The sequence below is a fragment of the Molothrus ater genome, chromosome 17 (genome assembly GCF_012460135.2).
Source record: "Molothrus ater isolate BHLD 08-10-18 breed brown headed cowbird chromosome 17, BPBGC_Mater_1.1, whole genome shotgun sequence".
Classification (NCBI taxonomy): domain Eukaryota; kingdom Metazoa; phylum Chordata; class Aves; order Passeriformes; family Icteridae; genus Molothrus; species Molothrus ater.
The window spans coordinates 6,091,996-6,113,114 of record NC_050494.2 but is presented as its reverse complement, the minus strand read 5'-3'; the positions used below and the strand labels follow the sequence as shown (position 1 = coordinate 6,113,114).

At 53.1% G+C, this 21,119-nt stretch overlaps 1 protein-coding gene across 1 annotated transcript; it reads left to right on the top strand.

The window, feature by feature from the left end:
* The first annotated feature begins 491 nt into the window (after positions 1-491).
* Positions 492-20,207, top strand: RBPJL (recombination signal binding protein for immunoglobulin kappa J region like). The gene is made up of 12 exons (XM_036395866.1): positions 492-519; positions 6,933-7,008; positions 13,001-13,126; positions 14,994-15,064; positions 15,301-15,416; positions 16,305-16,479; positions 17,239-17,376; positions 17,835-17,944; positions 18,631-18,771; positions 19,057-19,212; positions 19,400-19,503; positions 19,934-20,207. Exons 1-12 carry the CDS (start codon positions 492-494, stop codon positions 20,205-20,207), a joined length of 1,515 nt encoding a protein of 504 aa, XP_036251759.1.
* The last annotated feature ends 912 nt before the right edge of the window (positions 20,208-21,119 follow it).

The following is a 21,119-nucleotide window of genomic DNA, read 5'->3' as shown; positions in this document are numbered from 1 at the left end:
CCAATATCTCTCCCACTATCCCACACTTGGCAACTTCCCTCCAGCCTCCCTTCGCTGGGGCTGACCTGCAACCCTGCAGAGGCACTGCTCCCACCCTGGGGCTGCAGAGCACCCCCTCCATGCCCTGCAGCAGTGGGAGGGCCGTGGTGGGAAGGCAGCGGCTGGCAGGCAGGTGCTGCAGGGCAAGGCAAACACCACCTGCACCGCCAGAGACCTTGAGATAACACTGAGCTATAAAGGCAAAAGGATCCAGGCAAGGTGAGTGCTGCTGCCTGGGCTGGCTCAGCCGAACCCTGCAGACGAGCTGAGAGGGCATTTGGACCATTCCTGACAATTCTGAGCAACTCAGTGGAGGAACAGTTATTGCTCTTCACTGCTGAAGGCGATGCTCAGGGTGTGATGCAAAGGAGGGTGACCAAGGGGAGAGCCACATGTGAGGACAGAAGGGTCACCTCCTCTTCGCTCTACACGTGATCTCAGCCGAGGAGGACATGGAGATGGATCCCCAGAGACAAACAGGTAAGCCAGCACACCTTCCTGGGCACCTCCCCTGGCAATGCTGCTCCCCAGGGCAATTGCATCCCTCTCTGCTCCACCACTTGTCCGTCTGCTCTCCCTGCCAAGTGCTGAGTCTCAGAAAAACAGCCGCCTCAGGTTTCAGCGTGGCCTCCTTGGCAGCTCTCTCCTGGCTACAGGTTAACAGAAATACTCTGAATATTCCCCTTCTGCTTCATCCAGATGGTGGCAGGTTGGACCTGGGCACAGCCTGCCTTGGGCCAGGCCACAGGACAGGGCATGGCAGGGAGCAGGGCGAGGAATGCTGCCAGCTCCCTGCCCTCCTGCTACAGGGATGGGGGCTCTCTGTACTGAGCTGCAGAGGGGATGAGCAGATGGGAAAGGAGAGGGGGCAGTGCATTCACAGCCCAGGAAAAGCCCTGACTGTAGTGTCACAAGGAGGAAGGCAGGTTGTGGACCAAGCCTATGGAGCCATGCTGGCTCCAGACCCTGCAAGAAGCCAGGACAAGGGCTCACCGTGAGCTGCAAGGAGTGGGGAAGAGCTGGGAGCCTGTGAGAAGCACCAGCCAGGCCAGAGGGCTGCCCCATGCAGCAGGGAGTGCAAGGAGGAGGCACACACAACAGGTCCAGGCACACATGGCAGGGTGCAGGGCACTGATGCCACATGTGCTACCAGCACCTATTTCTGTGCTGGAAGCCTTGGCCAATGGCAGAGCAGCCCTAGACACGACACTGCTGAAACTCACCCTCCTCATCTGCCTCTCCATGCACCCTCCTTTGCTCTGCAGAGCTTTTCTTTGTGGAAACCCAACCAGGCAGTTTTGAGAAATTCAATTCCATCAGTGTTATTCGATAAAAGTGTCAAAAACCCAATCAAAATATGGCCAGGAGTGCCAGCCCTGAGTCCTTTCACCTAGGACACCTGAATTCTGCCAGGACAACACAAAGACAGCAAGAGCACACTTGAGCTGGAGGATGGGGAGAAAAATTGTGATGTCCTCAGCAGGACAGCAAGTGATCAACCTTCTGGTCCATGCCTGAGAGAAAGGCTGCCCCAAAATGCATGTGGGACCAAGGGAGGAAGACTGAAGTGTGCCTTGCCCCAGGGGACAGTGAAGCAACCAGAGCTACCTGGAGAGATGCAGAGAATTTACATCATCCTGGAGGCACCTCTCGATGCCAAAATTTGTTGTAGAAACATGGATGAATTGCTGGCACATTGTATATGCAAGACCTGCAAAGAATGAGGCCTGGGAGGATCCAGCCTGGAGCTGGATCCACCCTCCCCTGGAGAGTTGCCCAAGGGTTGGTTTCTCCCAGCATAATCCCCAGCCTCAAGGTGCTCTCTGCTTGCAGATGCCCAGCTCTCAGTGCTACCTCTGCTGCTCACAAGCTCTGAATCCACCCTCAGGACCATTTTACAGGCAGCATTGACCTTACACTCAATCACAGCTCCAAAAACTCAGTGCTCATCCCCCACAGCAGCTGGGTGACAAAAGGCAAATCAGAGAGGACAGCAATGCAGTTTTTAGAGCAAGGAAACTCAGGGACCACAAGCACACCCAGACCATGGAAATGGCAAGAATTTCCAGCCCAAAAGGGGTTTTTCCCCCCTATTTAAGGAGTGATGTCCTTGGTTTTTCCCAAACACATGTGGGAGAAGCAGAGCAGACTCTTTCCAGGACATCACAGAGCTCTCTGGTTACAGCTCCACGGCAGCTTGACTGGGCCAAGTGCCACCTGGAAGGACATGTTGTTTGAAAAACAAGGCTGTATTTCTCCAACAGCACATCAAGGCTCCAAACCCAAGAGGAGCAAATCAGCAGGAGTGCTGTAACAGGAAAGCCTTGCTGGATGCAGAAGGAATGTCTCTTTTGCTCTGCTTGCTCCCCACAAAAGCCTTTTCCCCATTTTATGGGACTCACTCCTGTATATTCACAGGGAGGGCAGGAGGAAGATATTTCTTGACCAGGTCCTTTTAGCAGTAAGAGATGTCTTTGACTCACAGCTCATGGGCTCAAGTCCTGGCAGGTTTATTCTGTGACATTTGAAATCCCCTTGGGAAGGAAATGCTGGGTGTAGCAATGAACAGAGCATCCCCTTCTAGATGTTCTCCACAACAGCACACGGGGTTTTTCTCTGCCTCAATCTATCTCTAAAAGACCTCCCAGTGCTCTGCCACTCACATGGCAGGAAAGCCTCTTGCCCAGACAGCCCTGCACTGAAACAAGCTGTACCTGGCCTGCTTCAGCAACAGCTGCCACAGATAAAAGCCACATTCACTTGCAAATTAAAATGTTAAAGATCTAGCCAAGAGGAAAACACATCTGCCAAATCTCCTTGTTCAGCTAATCATGTCAGAGATGGCTCCTGTTTCAGGACTGCTGGTGCCATTTCTCTGTTCCTCTCTGTCCCACTCAAGATCTTTAGGCTACACTTGTCCCCTGAGCTGCACAACAAGCAAACTCAGCCCATCTCCTAACTGCTATTTGCAACAAAACTGGAGTGCTCTGATTTTGATGAAGAGTGATCAACAGGGGACAGATCCACCTTGCTGACTCTCTTTAAAAAGCAAACGCTCTTCTGCAAACAGGTCCTTGGAGGACAGCTGAGCTGGGCCAAGAGACTTCAAACCTTGGAGAGAAGGATGCCCTGGCCATCCAGAAGCTGACACAGCAATCCATTGCCCAAGTTCTTGTTTTGGGAGGAAGGTGTTAGCATTTTTTTCCCCCAGAAATATGCATGTTCAACCACAAAGGAAAAGTCATGGCCCAGATCAGCCACTGGGCTGGTGCAGAGTTTGTCAGCTAAGCTCCTGATGCAGCAGAGCTGGTATGAGACTGATAGTTACTAGCAGGACAGCTGTCTCCCAAATCTGCTAGGACCACAATCCCCAGCTGACCTCAGGAAGTTTACATGGCACAGACAACCACAGAGACCGCCTGCTATTCCAGCCCAGCAATCATAGATTCATTGCCTGACCTCCTTCTCAAAGTCTTTATATCATATTTCTCACTCTAGAGATGTGACTCAATGTGTTGGCATAAGAAAACACGCCAGGAGAATATTCTTGTGCCTCTCCCCTTTATCCTGCCCATCCTGCTATGTGTTTAATTGAAATAGCAGAAAGTGAGGAACGTTTGGCAGCTGCAGAAAGGCACGCGCGGACTTTTTGTCCCTCCTCAGAACAGAAAAGCAACTTTGTGTAGATACTTTTCACAGGGAGAACCTCAAAGGTAGCACAGGAAATGTCTCACACCTAACTTCACAGCTTCCACATCCCTCTGGCAGCAGGAGATCTGTCCTGGGACTGGGATGCTGTCACCCCTTAGGAGATGCACCAGAGGAGAGCTTCCCCAGCAGCACAGTGGCTGTGGCCTCCCTTCTGCCCACACTGAAGAGCAGGTGACACTTTGGGGAAGCCATCCAAGTCCAGCTGCAGGTGTACGAGCTGTGAGTGCCCAAAGGCAGTGTTTTTCCATGTGTGGAGCTTGCCTGATTTTCCAGCCCAGACAGAGACTCTTGTACAGGGGGTTATCTCTGCTGCCAACAGATCTGCTCCCACTGGCTCCTGCCACAGACCATGCCCTCCTATGGGTCCACAGACTGCACTCCAAGACTCCTGAACTTACACACTGGTAAAGCACAACACAGCCCAGAGACAGAAAAGCTGAAGTCTGGAGAGAAACCAAGGTACTGCCACCACTCTGCAAGGGAGAGCAGCTGAGCCCTATGGATGTCCCTGAGGGGCACCAGAGGGACCAGGCTAGGGATGGACTCGTGTGCAAGCAGGGGCTTGCAAGGCCAGAGATCAGAAGTTTGCAGACAGACAGGCAAAGACAGAATATTGGTGGGAAAGATGAACTCTGACTTAAGTAAAAAATGCCAAGAAGGACAAGCTGTGTGAGAACCAAGATTCAAGCACCAGATAAGACTCAGTCTGGAGCATCCCACATGGAAATGCTGCCATTGGTGTGAACCAGCCTCTGGAGGCTCCTGAGCACACACCTCTACCCTCTCCTGCTTTAACAGAGCTGGTTTAAAACCCTTTCTATTTATCCAAGGCAGGAGAGAACCAAAGGGTTCTAAGAGCTGAAAACATTACCTGGCACCCAAAGGTACATCTGTGCTGTGAGTACCTACAGGGGGATGATGCTCACCAGCCCACAGCAGTAACGGAGAGCACTGGGTCAGGGTCCCTGTGGCCAGCAGATCAGTGGAGCCCTTGTGGCAGCTGCATGAGCTCCTGATGGAGCCCAAGTGCTCAGTTTGCTACTGTGTGGGCCCAAAGTGGAGAAAGCAGGATTACTGAGAGGTAATGACAAGTGTCAGCAGCCACTCAGCCTCCTGGTTTGGCTGGAAGAGACATCTGGCATGAAAGTGCCCAAGTGGTGCAGGGGGAATTGCTGACTTTTATAAGTTTCTTTATAAGCACCACTCCATCTATTTTAATTTTTTTTTGCTGTGTTTTTTCTAGGTCCCATTTATTCACTCACAGTAGGGCCTGTCTGTAAGTCCTGTGTGTGTGTAGGTACAAACTCTATTTATCCCCCCTCCATGTTTCAGCCCTATTCATCAGGCATTTGTAAATGGCATTTTATGAGTGCTGAGTTTTTAACAAGGCAGGCACGCTGCTCCAGAGCGAACAAAGGGGCCCCTATTGGAAACTTTAAAGATGTTTAAACAAAGACTTCTCTTGAAAACCTTTAACCCCTAATGCCAACCTCAAGGGAAACGCTATGTTATGAGCAATGGGAGCACAAACATCTTCTGTGACCACAGATTTCCTACAACAAGCTGCCTTGTTGGCCACAGCTCCTCTGTTTGCTACAGCCACCAGCCAGGGCAGCCCCCGAGCCCATCTTGTACCGAGCACATACGGTTTCTTTAATTCTTCAACAAAAAATGGAAGTTACAACTTCCACAAAAATCAACAACAGCTTTTTCCCATTGGATGCAGCAATACCCGGCCTGCTTTGATGAAAAGTGTTGTTTTACTGCAGACACCAAGATCTGTCGCCTGGCTTCCAGAGGGAAGTTTGCATTTTGGAGGAGACTGAGTTTATTCATATCCTGGTGGCAAAGATCAGGGCTGAGATCTGAGAGATTTCTCCACACACAGCTTTTTGCTGATATCAACAGCAATCTAATGAATTCCTGCAGAGATTGCAAGAATCTGCTTGTGAAATGCAGTTTCTGCTTGTTATTGAGAACCTGCACACTCATTGCCTGGGATTAATTGCTCCTGTCCTTGAAAAAATAAAAATCTTTACTATCAAGAGATGCTACAGAGGGTCCCACAGAGAGAACTTCATAACAACTTTATAAATAATCTGGGTTTAAGTGAAGCAAAAATCCAGTGTGATTAAGCAAAAGAGGCAAAGCCCTGTGCCTTGTCTCAGAGTTGGGGCTGAGAACAGGTCCCTCTCCTGGACCCCTGCTCCCCTCAGTCCCACTGCACACATGGTGGCTTCTATTGACACAGGACTGTCCCATTTCCCTGTCAGCCCCCTTAACCACTCTGCAGCCTGCCTCCTGAATGGATTCAGCAGCTCTCTGCTGCAGCAAAGGCTGTCCCTGCAAAACCCCAGCAGAGCACACACCACCGCCACAGCGTGTATCTGCTCAGCTCTGCTCAGCTCCCTCGAGTCCATGTCCACACAAACACGATGAGTGCAGAATAATCTGATTTTCCAAACAAGTTTTCCCATGTAATTGCTTGGAACAGAAGTGCCCAAAGCTAATTTTATGCTGTGAAACGGTTGAAATGATAAGCCAAAGGTGGGTGATTGCTTGTGCAAACGAGTATGCACAGACCCAATTTTCCAGTCGTGCAGAAACAAACTTAGGGTACACTTCTGAGCTTATCTTTCTGCAGGATCTCGATTTCCTGCTGCTCAGCACGCCTTGCCCAGGTGTACCAGACATTATTATTCTCTGCTATGAGATCCTCGCTTGTATAAGCAGGGACCTGCCCGGCAGGTAGGCAAAAGGCGAGCAGGGCAGGCAGCCTGAGCCATCCCGCAGCGGGAAGAGCTCACATCGTTCCCACAGCACCGCGGGACCGAGCGGGCACCGCGTCCCGGCACCGCTGCGGGGCCAAGCCCGTGCGGCCGGGGGTCGGGAAGGCTCCGGCCCCCAGATGGGAGGAAAAACCCTTTGGGGCCAAGGATATGCTCTCCCCTCCCCGCGGCTTTGCTTTCTGCTCCTGGCGCCCAGGATCGCCGCTCCCCTTCCTGCCAGCCCCGCTCTAAGGAAAAGCCCACTCGGAGGGTGCCAATGTCCGCAGCAGCGCTCGGCACAGCGCAGAGCCGGGCTGGGACCGACACCGGGATCGAGATCGGGACCGGGATCGGGATGGGGACCGGACTCACCCGCAGCCTCCTGACCCTCCTCGTGTCGTGTCCTCCCCGCAGGAGCGGCGGTGCCCGCGGAGCCCCCGCCTCAGCCGTGCCGGGCTCGGAGCCGCTCCCCGCCGCGCTGCTGGCTCAGGTACGCGCTGCGGGCGGTGCGGGGCGGCGGCGGCAGCGCCGGGGCCCCGCCGGCTTTAACGGGGCGGGGGAGCGGGGGGGCGGCGGGGCGGGCACGGCCCGGCCCGGCCCCGGGGCAGCGCCGGGAGCGGGGGGGACCCGGGGGGGACCCGGGGGGGACCCGGGGGCTCCACCCGCCCCCGCCCCGCCGAGCGCGGCCCCGCGGGAGCTGCGCGCAGGTGGCGCTGGCACCGGAGGGTGCGCGGCCCGGGACGGCCCGGGGGGATCAGCGGCGGGGAGGGCCCGGCTGCTTTTAGCGCTTTATTTTCTTTTTTCGTTATTCAGCGTTATTTTTTTCTTTTTTTTCTTTATTTTTCTTTATTTTCTTTCTTTATTTTCCTCTGTTTTTTTTTCCTTTTTTACCCCTTTATTTCTCTTTCTTAATTTTTAAATTTTTTTCTTTATTTTCTCTATTTTATTTTTATTTATTATTTCCTCTAATTTATTTATTGTTCTTTTTTACGTTGTTTTTTCTTTATTTTATCTCTTTCTTCTCCTTTTGCTATTTTTCTTTGTTTTATATTTTTATTATTTTCTCTTCCTTAATTTCTTTTTAACCCTTTTGTTGTCTCTTCCCCTGCTTTGGGGAATGCACCTGGGAGCCCCATAAAGTTCATGGAAAAAGGAGAGTCTAAGCTTAATATCCATTTGACCGACAGTGTCCTGGAAGTTCAGGAACATCAGCAGGTAGTGGCTGCAGTGTGGGGAGGTGACTTTGAGCCAGGAAACTGCAGAGCAGAGCTTGGAGGGCTGTGGAGACTCAGGTTAATCTTCCATCAAGAAGGTGAACTGATGTGCATTGGAGACCATCAGCAGAAGCTTCTTGGAAACCCTGGAATAGATCTTCCCACTCCCCCACCTCTCCCAGCACCTAGACCAGTCTGGTGGTGGCAGGAACCACCTTTAGTGTTTTATGGGACTGTGTTGTGGCACTTGAACAGCATTTCCTTTCCTCCTTGCACACAAGGAGCAGAGAAAGGGGGGTCCAGTAAATCACCCCCACTGTCTGAATTTTCTAGCAGACGTGCCAGTACTGCTTTATCAATCTTGGGCATTTTGGGGGTGCTGGTGCTGCTGGGGTGCCCAGCCCAGCTGGCCCCTGCTCCCTGCAGAGCTCACTGCCACAGGCTGTTCGTGCTTCCTGCTCTCAGCCACTGTTTGCCCTTGGTGTGGTCAATAAATCCCCCAGGCCTAGAAAAGGCTGAATTTCACTTGTGTGTGCAGTGAGGAAAATACAGGATTTATAAATACCCATGCATATACAAGGGCTGTGGGTTGGGTTGGTCTGGATTAAAGGAGGTATTGAAAAATGAGGGAAGCCAGAAACTGCAGGCTTCTCATTTCTGGGATTTCTAATGGCTTTTCCTTTTGCATAAACATTGCCTTGACTCCATACCCAAGAGCACTGCAGGCGTTTTCTCCCCTCATCTGCACAAAATATAACCCAGACCTCTAAAATGGATATTTTTTATTAGGATGTTTGGTTTCCCCAAACTGAGGGAAGAACAGTTGCTCTCTATGACAGCAAGTCCCAGCAAGCTTCAGGGCAGCTGTGTCCTGAGCAAGGCAAACCACAGCTCCTTTTTTGGGGGGGAAAAGCAGCAAATTAGGTCTCTGCACTTCAATTCAGTGCTACCTGCACTTGGGGACACTGTTACTGTGAGTTACAGTTCTTGTCTAAAGAGGTGATTTGAAGACCCAGTTTTTAAACAATGGCTGCCGGGATTGTGTTTTGGTCTCCAGAGTTGGGTACTTTCATTCCCAGGGGACCAAATATATCAGATCCCTTCCTGAGCTGGTGGAGCTCATTGAACTGAGCTGGTGGAGCTCACTGAACTGAAAAGCAGCAGGGCAGAGGGCAGTTTGCTTCTCCCAGTGCCTGTAAAGCGCTTTTTTTTCTTCTGCTGCGGTTGCCCAAGGGTGTGGGCATCACACAGAAGGTGATGTGTGGAGCAGGGCATGTCCCACACAGGGAGCAGCATTCCCCAGCTGCAGGCAGGACAAAGCACTGAGTGATGCCCCTGAACACTTGCTGCTGGGAGGGAGAGGGATAATTTTCAGCTGTGGTGTTAAACATCACTTCTCCCAAAATCAGCCATGGGGCTGTGGGGTCCAACCCTACCAAAGCCTCCTGGCGCCTGCCTGGGCTCCCTGTGTGCCCACATGAAACAGCCCTGTGCAAGGTGGTCCAGCTGTGTGTCTCCTGTGGAAAGCACACGGAGCACTCCTCCTTTTCTGCTTCATTTCCCATGGGAGAGGGCACGGCAGCCCGGCCAGGGCTTGCAAATCCCCACGAGGAACCCTGGGTCTCTCCCACCTCAAGCTGCAGGGCAGAGCCACCCTAGAGATGCACCACAAATACACTCACACCCTCTCCTGAGGCACAGCCTGACCTAAAGCAAAGGAAAAGCCTTGGGAAGTGGTGCCAGGCTGAGCAGGGAAGGGGAAAGGCTTACAGAAATCAGTGCAGGAGAAAGGTGGTGGATCCCCCCTTGCTCCCCCTCCTTTTTCTACATAATGCCCAACTGTGTGGAGAGCAGCAGAGCCCCAGCCAAGACCTCAGGCTCTGAAAAGGCAGCTTTTAGTGAGAGCTGTGAGAGCCCAGCCCGTGTGGTGCTGCTAACATGACACTGAACTAACACTGCACTACAACCTAAGCATTTTAATAATTTAATATAATAAATGTCAGAAGGAGTGAATAATTCTCTGTAACCCTGAGGAGGCTGTAGGTGCCAGAAGGAGCCAAGTGGGCATACTGAGCTGCTTTAGCAATAGCCCTTTGACTCTCTGAAGAGAAATTTATAGCAGATGATGGATGCTGGGTGGTCGCCTCTGTGGGCAGAATGGCAAGCACTGTTCAGGAGTGCGTCACTCACACAATTTAACCCCAAAACTGGGCAGGCAAGGGCTGCAGAGAACAGACAAAGAAAAGAACCAAGTTTCTAGGTAGTTGTTCCTCCAGCTGGACATCAAATCTGAAGAGCTCCCATCTGTTTACCTGCCTTTGGCATGCACATTCCCCCTTCAAGCAGTAAGCAGCATGTGGGTAATTGTTCCAGAAGGTTCTTTAATCAGCTCCAGGCAGTGACCCACGTGCCTCTGGAGTTATGTAGGGATGGCAGGGAGCAGTGATACCTGCACAAGCCTGGCCCTGCCCTGAGCCAGCGCTGTGGAGGCTCTGCAGAGCAGGCATTGCTGCTGCCCACGCTGTCAGCACACGTCTCAATCCACAGCTTTTGGCAATTCCCTCCTGAACACTCCCTGCCACTGCCTGGCCTCTGTGCCAGGCTGTTCCACACTCTGCCAATGGCAGAGGAGCCCCACAGGGAGACCTCAGGCTGTATGGATGGGCACTGGTGACTGCATTGGTGACACTAACAGGGATGGAGCATGTGGCTCTGCAGCTGAGACACAAGGACCCAGAGCTATACTCCGGATTTTACACAGCACACTGAACGATGAGACTCACCAGGAAAAAATTCACACACCCAGCCTGGTTCTTCCCTGCTGTGTGCCCGTTGTCTCTGACAAACTGAGGGTGAAATGCTACTGAACAGAGCCAGCCAGGTTCAGTGCTCATTTAACACTGTGTTAGTTAATTTAACACTGCATTAGTGTAAAAGGGTATCCAGGGTCAGGCCAATTTCCTTGATACATTTCTACATTTATCCCAATCATAATAAGTTGTTCTGAAAAAAAAAAAAGAAAGAAAAGAAAAAGAAAACAACAACTAAACCAACTAACCAAAAAAAAAAAAAAAAAAAAAAGGAAGACCCAAAACCAAACCCAGAGTTTTGCTGAGACATTCCCAAATAGTGCTTTTATATGAAAGGAAAAATAGCAAAGGCAGATCAAAGCTGAAATCACACCATTGCTTGGCAGCAGAGGAGTGAAACAGCTGCAGATTGCCACTATGGAAAAAGATTAAATAACTTTCTTATGGGATCTCTTTGGCTGTGCAGAGATATAAACTATTCATTGGCTAGAAAGGGCAGTGAAACTTCAGCAAGACTAAGTGACCCACCCTGGAGCAGCCACTGGTGGGATCCTGGTTGCTAAAGCTCTGCCTCAGTGTGCTGGAGTGCTGGAGCAGGAATCTCCCAGCCCCTGGATGGAGGGAACAGGTCCAGCCTTGGCAAAGGAGCTGCCCCTGCCTTGCCATGAGTGCTGTGGGCTGAGACCAGAGCCCTGAGCTGGCAGCAGCTCTGGGGCTGCCACAGGAGCAGAGCCTGGTGGCAGCCTGTGCTCTGCACTCAGGAATGGCCATAAAACATTCCTTTTCCAGGCACAGAGCAGCAGTTAATGCTGTGGGTGACACTGACACTGGCCCTGGCTGTAAATCTGATTCTGGCAGGGCTCTGGTGATTTATGTTTACTAGCTAACACATCTAGGATGAGGAGCTGGGAACAAGGAGGACAGGAGATTATATTGCCCCTCTAGTAACATAACAGAGCACATCTGTGCAGTGCAAAGCGTCAGGTCCCCGTGGCACTGCTCAGAGAAGGCCCTGGCTATGGATTTGTTTATATGGGACATGTGTTTTTCTTCCTCATACAACAGCAGAGCATCAGCTCCATCCAAAGGTGGGAAAGCTGGAACTGAAATGTGTTTCAAGTGAGCTGCAACATGGTGCTAAAAGCTGTAAGGGGCACAGCCTTTTTAAAGTATTGCACTGGGAAGAGCAGAGCTGGCAGGCAAACTCTGCTGGCAGGTTGCTTGGGGTGACTGTGTGCAGCTTCCCTCCCTGGGAGCTTGCTCTGCCCTCTGAGCCCAGAGGAGCTCACCATGAGGAGCCTGCCTCGGGGTGATGGCAGGACCAGACTTACCTCTCTTCACACGTCTGATCATTTGGGCTCTCAACTTTTCTCCATTTCTAGCCCATTTGAGAGGAAGAGAGACTGTGTTTAAAGGGAATGCTCCCCTGCACATCTCTTGCAAGCTCCTCCTTGGGTGGCCATGGCTGATGCCCCTAGTGTCACCCCTTTTCCCCCAGTGCTGCCCCCAGATGTTTGTCTCACAGTTACTCTGCCCAGTGTTTTCCACTGTGGCTGGAGCCTCACAGCCTTCTCTGGGCACTGCTTTGCCTCTGTCTCTGATAGGAGAGTCATTAACCAGGCTGGGTCCCCTCAGTAGGGGCAATGTTCCCAGTGACCACATTGACAGATGTGCCAAGGAGGGACTCCTACACAGGCATCTCCTCTGCTTTCATCTTACCCAGTCAAATATCCCAACCTCAGGCAATGCTCCTGTCCCAGACTCAGGGGGTTTAGGGCCTTTCAGCAGGGCAGGAGCTGGTGTTGTTCATGAGTGGTGCACCACAGAAGGCCTCCACAGCTGCCATCCCAGAGCTCTCCCCCCCTTGCACACGTGTCCCAGGTGGCAGAGAGAGCATCTCAGACCCACCTCATCTCTCTCCAGCTGGTTAACACCCAGCCTACCGAGTTAGCAGAGATAAATGCCAGGTGTCTGGAAACTCCTTCTAGTTAATAGAGCAGAAACAATCAGCAGAACCACCTACTCCTTAGGTCTCAGAGAAAAATGCAGCTATTTTCACCCAACATCCCTTGCAGAAGCCAGTGAGTTGCTCCACCTCGCATGGCAGCTCCCAGCTGCACTCACATCTCACCCAAAAGCCATACAGCAACAAGCACATCAGGCTGAAAAGCAAATTAATAACCAGCTAGAGCACAGGCACCATTGCATGGGGCTGGAAGTCTTAGAAATGCCCTGTGTGTGTTTGGTGGCAAACTGGTGAAGCAGTTACTCCATTATCCAAACTTTCTGTTTTTCGATGCCAGCCCCATTCTCGGAGCAGCTGAGCTGCAGTTCCTTCTGAAGCCTTTCCACCTTCCCCACCCCTTCAGGCTGGGCATGGAGGGAGCTCCTTGCTGCCTGCAGGGCTGGGCAGGAGCTGGCTCTGGTGCCCCAGTGCCAGGGAAATTGTGTCTTGCAGACCCAAGGCGTGCCAAGGCAGCCTGCTCCAGGACAGCGTGAGGAGGTACCTGCAGCTGCCAGCAGACCAGACAGTGCTCATCCTGCATGCCAAGGTGGCACAGAAGTCCTATGGCAATGAAAAAAGGTGAGAGATTATCAGCACAACAGGCCAGGACCAGGCAATAAGTTACATAGTCTCCATCTAGCACACAAGGCTAATTGTTATTTATTAACAAACCCAAGCTTTTATACCCTGCTTCACTACAGGTTGACCTAACTGGTGCTCCAGTCAAAATACCACCACCATTGCCTAATTAAGAAATTACCCTTTGGTAAACAAATCTCCATAACTCGTTCCCCATGTTCACAATACCAGGTGCAGCAAGTGAGGATAAGAATTGTTTCTCATTCTTTTCTCTGATCCTCTCACAGCCTTTCCCAGAAGGATGCCTGGTAAAGTTGTGTGTTTCTCTCTGTGGCCAGAGAGCTGCTGCCACAGGAGACAGTCCCAGCTTCCCTGATAGCCACTTCTAAACCCAACTATTTAAAGCTTCATTTCAGCCTTGCTGGATTTCACAGATCTAAGCTGGTGAAAATTATCCCCTCTGCATTCACTCATCTTTGCAAAGCCATTGTTTAGTCCCATGAATTGAATAACACAAGAAAGGATTAGCTCCACCCTGCATCCATCCCAGTTAGACATTCCCAGTGGGTAGGTTCTTTCCGTGCAGCAGTAAAGAAAGACAAAGTAAAAGAAATCAAGATTCTGTTCAAATCTCACCCCCAAGAAGGAAAGGCTAGAGTTTTAACTGTGCTCTAACTCGTCTTAAAATCTGCATGGCCACAGCAGGGACTGGGCTGTTTCCACCAATGCCAGTGGTCTCCAAAAAGCTGCTATTTTTGAAAATCCTTCCCACACTGAACACCTTGAGGTTCTGGCTTGAATCTCCAAAACTGCCATTCCCTGCCAGTGACGTCAGACTGCAGCACTGCAATGTAATTAATCCTCCATTTATCCTTGGGATATAAATACTGCTCCCTTATTACCCAGCATGGAACAGCTGGGAGGCAACCAGCTCAGCCTCCAAGGTGGATCCACCCAGACCCCAGGAGACAGCTCTGGGATGGGCTGGCTGTGCCTACAAAGCTCTCACCACATCCAGTCTCCTGCCAGGGGCTGCTGGTCCACAGGTAAAAAAGTTATTTCAGGACTGAATCTTCCAGCCAGGAGGGAGCCCTCTGATCACAGCCTCTTTCCTCTGCTCCTGGCCCCATGCAAGGGATGAGTGTGAAAATCAAATGCCAGGTCTAAAAAGGGAGAGAAAACCTGCACAGAGCTCCCAGGTTAAAGTTTGAAGGTGCTGCTGCCATTTTCCTTGATAATGGGAGTCAGGGACCTGTGCTGTGGATGAGTTGTTTAAATAAACTTGTACCTCCAGGGCTCCAAAATATCCAACCCCCTGCACTGGTGTTTTCTCTGCTAGTGCTTTACCCAGTCTCAATAGAGGATGAATTTACACCATTCACACAAGTGCAAAGACAGTGGAAACCCAAATAAAACACAGGAAAATGGGCTTCCAAACTCCTGGCTATGGATTTATTTGCACTGGGCTGCAGAACTGATTGTGAATGCAAACTCTGTTCCCAGCCTGCTGAAGCTCCCACATGGCAGGCAGGCAGGGGCAGGCCCTGATGGCTCCCTGTCTTTGGGAGAGCTGGGGGTGCCAGGCTCCCTGTCCCCCCATCCCAGGGCCATCCTGTCACCGGTGGGATCGCGGCCACAGTGGCACCACCAGGTGTGGCAGCCGCTGAGGCTGGAACCAGGCACTGGAGGAGGAGCAGGGCTGAGGGTCCCCAGCCCCTGGCTGAGCTCCACGTGCCTCCCGGGGTGCAGGGGTGCCCCCAGTGCTGGGGATCCCCATGAAGGACTCTCAGCACAGCCATGCAGCCCCTCCTGAGCACCTTCTCAGGGTGCTGAAGGGCAGTGAGAAGATGCTCTCTTGTCTCTGCAGGTTTTTCTGCCCCCCACCTTGTGTTTACCTGAGCGGGCCAGGATGGAAGTTAAAGCAGGAGCAGATAAAAGGTGAGCAGAGCCCTGGACCTCTCCTCCCTCCCTTCCTGCACCATGGAGAGCTGCCCTCTGCCTCTGCAAAGGGGACAGTGAGTCTGTTTATGTTGGTTTTGGCCCCCCAAACTCCTTTCCTGCTCAAGCCGGAGCCCCCTGAAATCCAGTCCCAGGGAGGGCTTGGTCATGCTGTGCTCCTGGAGAAGCTGAGCCTGTGCAGGGGGCTGGAAGGTGCTTCTCCTTGTCTGTTCCAGCCAGGGACCTGGGAGAGGCTGGATTTCGGGTGTGTGGGTACATGGGGCTGGACAGCATGGGCAGCAGCCTGATGGAGACCCAGAAGCTGAGCTTTGAGGAGCAGCCAGATGCAAAGGTAAAGCCCGTGGCTCCCTGGGGCTGTGGGGATCCCTCTCATGCAGGGGCTGGGCTGTCACCAGCAGCATCTCACACCCTGGTGTGTCACACTCTCCCCATCCTCCTCAGGATCTCACAGCTCTTTCTTCCTAGCCATAACTCCCCACTCCCACTCCCCACACCACTCACACAAGTGCAAAGACAGTGAAAACCCAAATAAGACACAGGAAAGCCTGCTGTGGCATGTGCAGCAATCCAGGAAGCCCAAAGATCCCTGTCTTTCTCTGGAGCCGTCTTTTCAGGTCAACAGCCTGTCAAAATCTGCACAGCTCCCTCTTCCCTGGTTCCTTCTCCTGATGAGCAGCACTGCTGCTTGTCACAAAATGAAAGCCTGGTCCTTCATTTGCAGATAAATAGATTTTAAAAATGCCCCAGTTGATCCCAAAGTTCAAATCCTTCAGCAGAGCTCTGGCATCTTTTGATTGGAGAGGAAAAAAAGGAGAAAAAGCATTATCTGGGGTCCCTGAAGAGCACGGGGTCTGAGGCAGGCCAGGAACCTCACAGAAAGAGCCTTTTGTCCACAGTGCTTGCCTTGCTGCTAAAGCACAGCATATCGGCCAGGATGAGGGAAACCATAAACCCAGGGTGATTTCTCATGTTATGTGGGATAAATCACACATGAACATTCATTTCCATAAGGAATACTCTGCCCCCAGTGTAAATAAAGCCTCTGCTGATCCCCAGCTCTTCATTCCACCTGTAATAACATCTCTGGTCGTTTCTCCCTTTAAATGAACCCGGGGCTTGTTGAAGGGAGCTATTATGTCCTTGTGGGGTGGTGAGGAGGGTGAGAAGGGCTGGTGGGGCTGGGCTGGAGCTGCTGGCAGCCCCTCTATGCCCCTGGCAGGGGTTCAGCTGTGCCAAGGCCCTGTACATCTCGGACACGGACAAGCGCAAGCATTTCCGCCTGGTCCTGAAGCTCTTCTTCAGCAACGGGCAGGAGATCGGCACCTTCCACAGCAAACTCATCAAGGTCATCTCCAAACCCTCACAGAAGAAGCAGTCCCTGAAGAACACGGACCGTGAGTGGCTCTGTGGGGAGGGAGGTGGGTGCCAGCCCAGCGTGGGATGCTCTCTGCTCACGGCTTGGCTCTGGAGTGGCCCATGCTGGACCCAAATGTTGCAATGCTGTGAGGGTCCCAACAAGGGGAGAGAATGATGCAACTGACTCCATGGATATCAGAAGGCTAATTAATTACTTTATTATACTATATTGTTCTATACATCTAAAACTGAACCTGCCAAGCACTCAACCCTGCTCACACTGCACTGAATCTCATGACTGTCACCCAACAGTCCTGACTCTCACACACACCTGGCCCTGATAGGCCAAGGAAACAAAACATCCTCACTTTGGGGAAACAATCTCCATGTTGCATTCTACTTTTGCACAAATGCAGGCACACCAAATGGTAAGAATTGCGTTTTCTTTCTCTGAGGTTCAGAGAATGTGAATCCCAGAAATATTCTTGGGAAGAATTGTGCCTTGCTTTTCTCTCTGAAGGGAAATGTGGCTACACCCACAGCCCATGGGAACTCCCAAAAGAGGATGTATCTGACACAGTGATGTCTCATTTCCAAGTGGTTCATCCATGAGGTGTAATGCCCTGATGCCAGTGTGGTCCCCACACCATGGGCCTCACCCCACTCACACAGAGGGGAAGGCAGAGGGGAGGGTTTTGGCTGCTGGGTACCCCAGGAACCAGGGCTTGTCCTCGCTGGGCTTGACAGAGCCATCATTCAGTCCTGGCAAGCACTAACCCAGGCACTTCTCCCCTCAGTCTGCATCTCCTCAGGCTCCAAAGTGTCCCTCTTCAACCGCCTGCGCTCCCAGACCGTCAGCACGCGGTACCTGTCTGTGGAGGGAGGAGCCTTCATCGCCAGCGCCCGGCAGTGGGCAGCCTTCACCCTCCACCTGGGTAAGGACCCTCGGGGGACACTGATGCCCCTATGCCTCCAGCCCTGGCTCTCCCGTCCCACAAAGCCAGTTCCTGGGGCCAAAAGGCGTGGGAATTAGCCTGGGAATGCAGGAATCTGGCTCAGTCTCACCTCTGCCCGGCATTCCTGGTGTGTCTCTGGACTTTTCCCAATGGCTTTGAGGGCACAGGGGCTGTCACCAGGGCTGTACTGGTCTGGAGGTTTACAAATCCAAGCAAGGGATTGCCTGGAGGAGTCCAGAGCCCAACAGTATTCCTGCCCTGCAAGGTACTGCATCCCCATCCTGCTCTCCCGAGCTGGGCTCCAAGGGAATGATGCTCTCTCCAAGCATCATTCCCTACGAGCCCAGGTAAGATAGCAGCGGGAGCAGGGCCAGACCTGTGCCTAGCAGGGTTCACCAGCTCCCCGGGCTGACTCTGCCTCTCTCCCTCCCGGGCAGCCGACGAGTGCTGCGGCCGCAGCGAGTTCTCCCTGCGGGAAGGGTACATCCGCTACGGCTCCGTGGTCCAGCTGGTCTGCACGGCCACCGGCGTCACCCTGCCGCCCCTGGTGAGCTCCTCACCCTGCCGCCCCTGGTGAGCTCCGTGCTGCGCTGCCAGCGCGCAGAGCCGCCCGCACCAGGGCTCCGAGCGGCGGGGCCGCGCCGGGATCCGTGCTGGGGATCCACACCAGGGATCCGTGCTGGGGATCTGTGCCAGGATCCACACCAGGGATCCATGCTGGGATCTCTGCCAGGATCCACACCAGGGATCCATGCTGGGGATCTGTGCCAGGATCCACACTGGGGATCCACACTAGGGATTCATGCCAGGATCCACACTGGGGATCCACACTAGGGATTCATGCCAGGATCCACACTGGGGATCCATGCTGGGGATCCATGCCAGGATCCATGCTGGGGATCCACACCAGAGATCCATGCTGGGGATCTGTGCCAGGATCCACACCAGGGATCCATGCTGGGGATCTGTGCCAGGATCCACACTGGGGATCCACACTAGGGATTCATGCCAGGATCCACACTGGGGATCCATGGTAGGGATGCATGATGGGGATCCATGCCAGGATCCATGCTGGGGATCCACGCCAGGGATCCGTGCTGGGGATCTGTGCCAGGATCCACACCAGGGATCCATGCTGGGGATCTGTGCCAGGATCCACACCAGGGATCCGTGCTGGGGATCTGTGCCAGGATCCACACCAGGGATCCATGCTGGGGATGCTGCCACCCGCAGATCATCCGGAAGGTGATGAAGCAGTACGCCATGCTGGACGTGGATGAGCCCATCTCCCAGCTCCACAAGTGTGCCTTCCAGCTGCAGGGCAGTGACCACATGTACCTGTGTCTCTCCACAGACAAGGTGATCCAGTTCCAGGTATGGCATTGCAGGAGCAGGGTGCTTGCTGCTGTCTCTCCAAGCTCCTGTGTTGCTTCAGGCTGGGGAGCATGGCACCGGGAGGGGTCTTGTATCCAAACTAAGCCAAGAATTATGGCAAAGCTTTAGTGGGGACACTGGAACTGAGGTCTTTGGAAAGGAATCACCATCTCCATTTCCCCATGAGCAAAGCAGTCACTGGCTGGAATCGAGACACTGAGGGCAGAAGCCTGGCGTCCCATCCCCATTCCCCACAGCGTGGTGGAGCTCTGACCCTCTCCACAGGCATCTCCCTGCCCGAAGGAAGCCAACAGGGAGCTGCTGAACGACGGCTCGTGCTGGACCATCATCAGCACGGAGACAGTGGAGTACACCTTCAGCGAGAGCCTGGCGTGCATCCGCGAGCCCGTCAGCCCCGTGCCCCTCATCGCTGCCCTGCAGGTGGGCACAGCCTCGGGCTGCCCCTCCCTGTCACCTGCCTGCCTTGTGCCTCCTCCTCCTGAGCCCTTCTCCCCCTGTGGCACCTCCCATTCTCAAGTGGGAATGAGATGCACAGGCGGAGCATCCTGTGGGAGAAGGAGTCTGGCTTCATAACCCACCCAGCCCTGCCACACTCTGCCTGTCACAGCTCACAGGTGGTGGGGACGTGGCCATGCTGGAGGTGCAGGGGGAGTATTTCCATGCACACCTCAAGGTCTGGTTCGGAGATGTGGAAGCAGAGACCATGTACAGGTAACATGGATAGGGGAGCTGGGCAGAAGGCAGGGAATAGCAGCCAGGTGTGGGCTGTGCTGGGCAGATCTGGGAAGGATGTGGCTGCAGACACTGGGGACAAGGACACTTGCACTGCCCATCCTGCAGGAACAAGCACTGCAAGCAGTGGCAGGAATGAGTCTGGAGCCTGCTCTCTGCCCTGGCTGCAGTCTGGGCATAGCCATGGGTGGGAGACAAGAGGGATTTCAGGGAACTGCAAACAATCAAGCAGCCCTGGCAGAGAGGAATGAAAGACTGGGAGGAATGAAAGACTGGGAGGAGAGAGGGAACTGACTGGAGGCTTCACACTGAGCTCCAGGATGGAGAAGTGCAGTCACTCACTGCTGGCTGCTCCTGCATGGGACCTTCCCTGGTTAATGCATGTTTTCCTCTCCTGCCCTGTTGCCAGGAGCCCCAAGTCCCTCGTGTGTGTGGTCCCTGATGTCTCTGCCTTCGGCAGCGACTGGAGGTGGCTCCGCTATCCCATCACGGTCCCGCTCCTGCTCATCAGGGACGATGGCCTCATCTACTCCAGCTCCTTCACATTCACCTACACCCCAGAGCAGAGCTGCCTCCCAGGGCAGCAGGTCCTCTCAGATGTTCCCCAGGACTCAGACAAATTACTGGACAGCATCCACCAGGAGTTCACCAGGACCAACTTCCACCTCTTCATGCAGACCTAGCAGGCTGGGCAGGAGCAGGCTTGGCCTCACTGCTGGCCTAGGGAAGGGGAACAGCCCTGAGCCATGCTGGGGAGGCTCATCCAGGGCTTGGGGTAGCCCTGCCAAAGGGTCCTCCTCACTCACTGAACACACACCATGCTCCTGTGATTTACTGATTTATCTCTTTCTCACAGTAGCATCTCACGCAGCTGAGATCTCACATGAGAGCATCAATAAATCAGGCTTGAAGGACTCTTCACTGATTCAATTGCCTTTTTATGACTTGCATGATTTACCTGCATGCTGCCATAGAGCACCACAGCTCCCTCAGTGTCCTCAGGCCATATATTCAAAGTCCAGGAGGGACAGGGATGATGCCCAAATGCGACCTTAAGTGTTACTGATCCATACCAGGAATCCTTGCATCACTGCTGTGCTTTTCAGCTCAGCAGGAGCTGCTTCCCAGCAGCCAAATACCCAGCACCAGATGTTTTGGTTTTTTATTGGAGGCCCAAATGGGGTTATTTAAGAAGGAAAAGGGAAAAAGAGAGAAAAAACTTCAGTGTGAAACCCAGCTCCTCCCTAGCTGGCGTGGCTCTGCCAAGCTCTGTTGTTTTATACAATTAGACACACTGCTGGCATCAGCAGCAAACTGCTGATTTAGATGCCATAAAAAGCAGCCAGCTTTCCTGGAGCTGGACATGAGCATTTTGCAGAGTGGGCGTTGAAGGCTTTATTTAGATCTCTGTGGCATCCAAAGGCCCGTGGTGTACCTGGAAACCTTCTGGTTTGGCAGTCCTGAGCTGAGGTTTGAAACATCCCAGCAGCCAGATTGCAGTGGCAGCCAACCCACCCTGACCTCGGGGCAGGAGAGCAGGGGAAGCACAGCCCCCCATGGCCTGCAGCACCCCAGCATGCTCACATGGGCAGCAC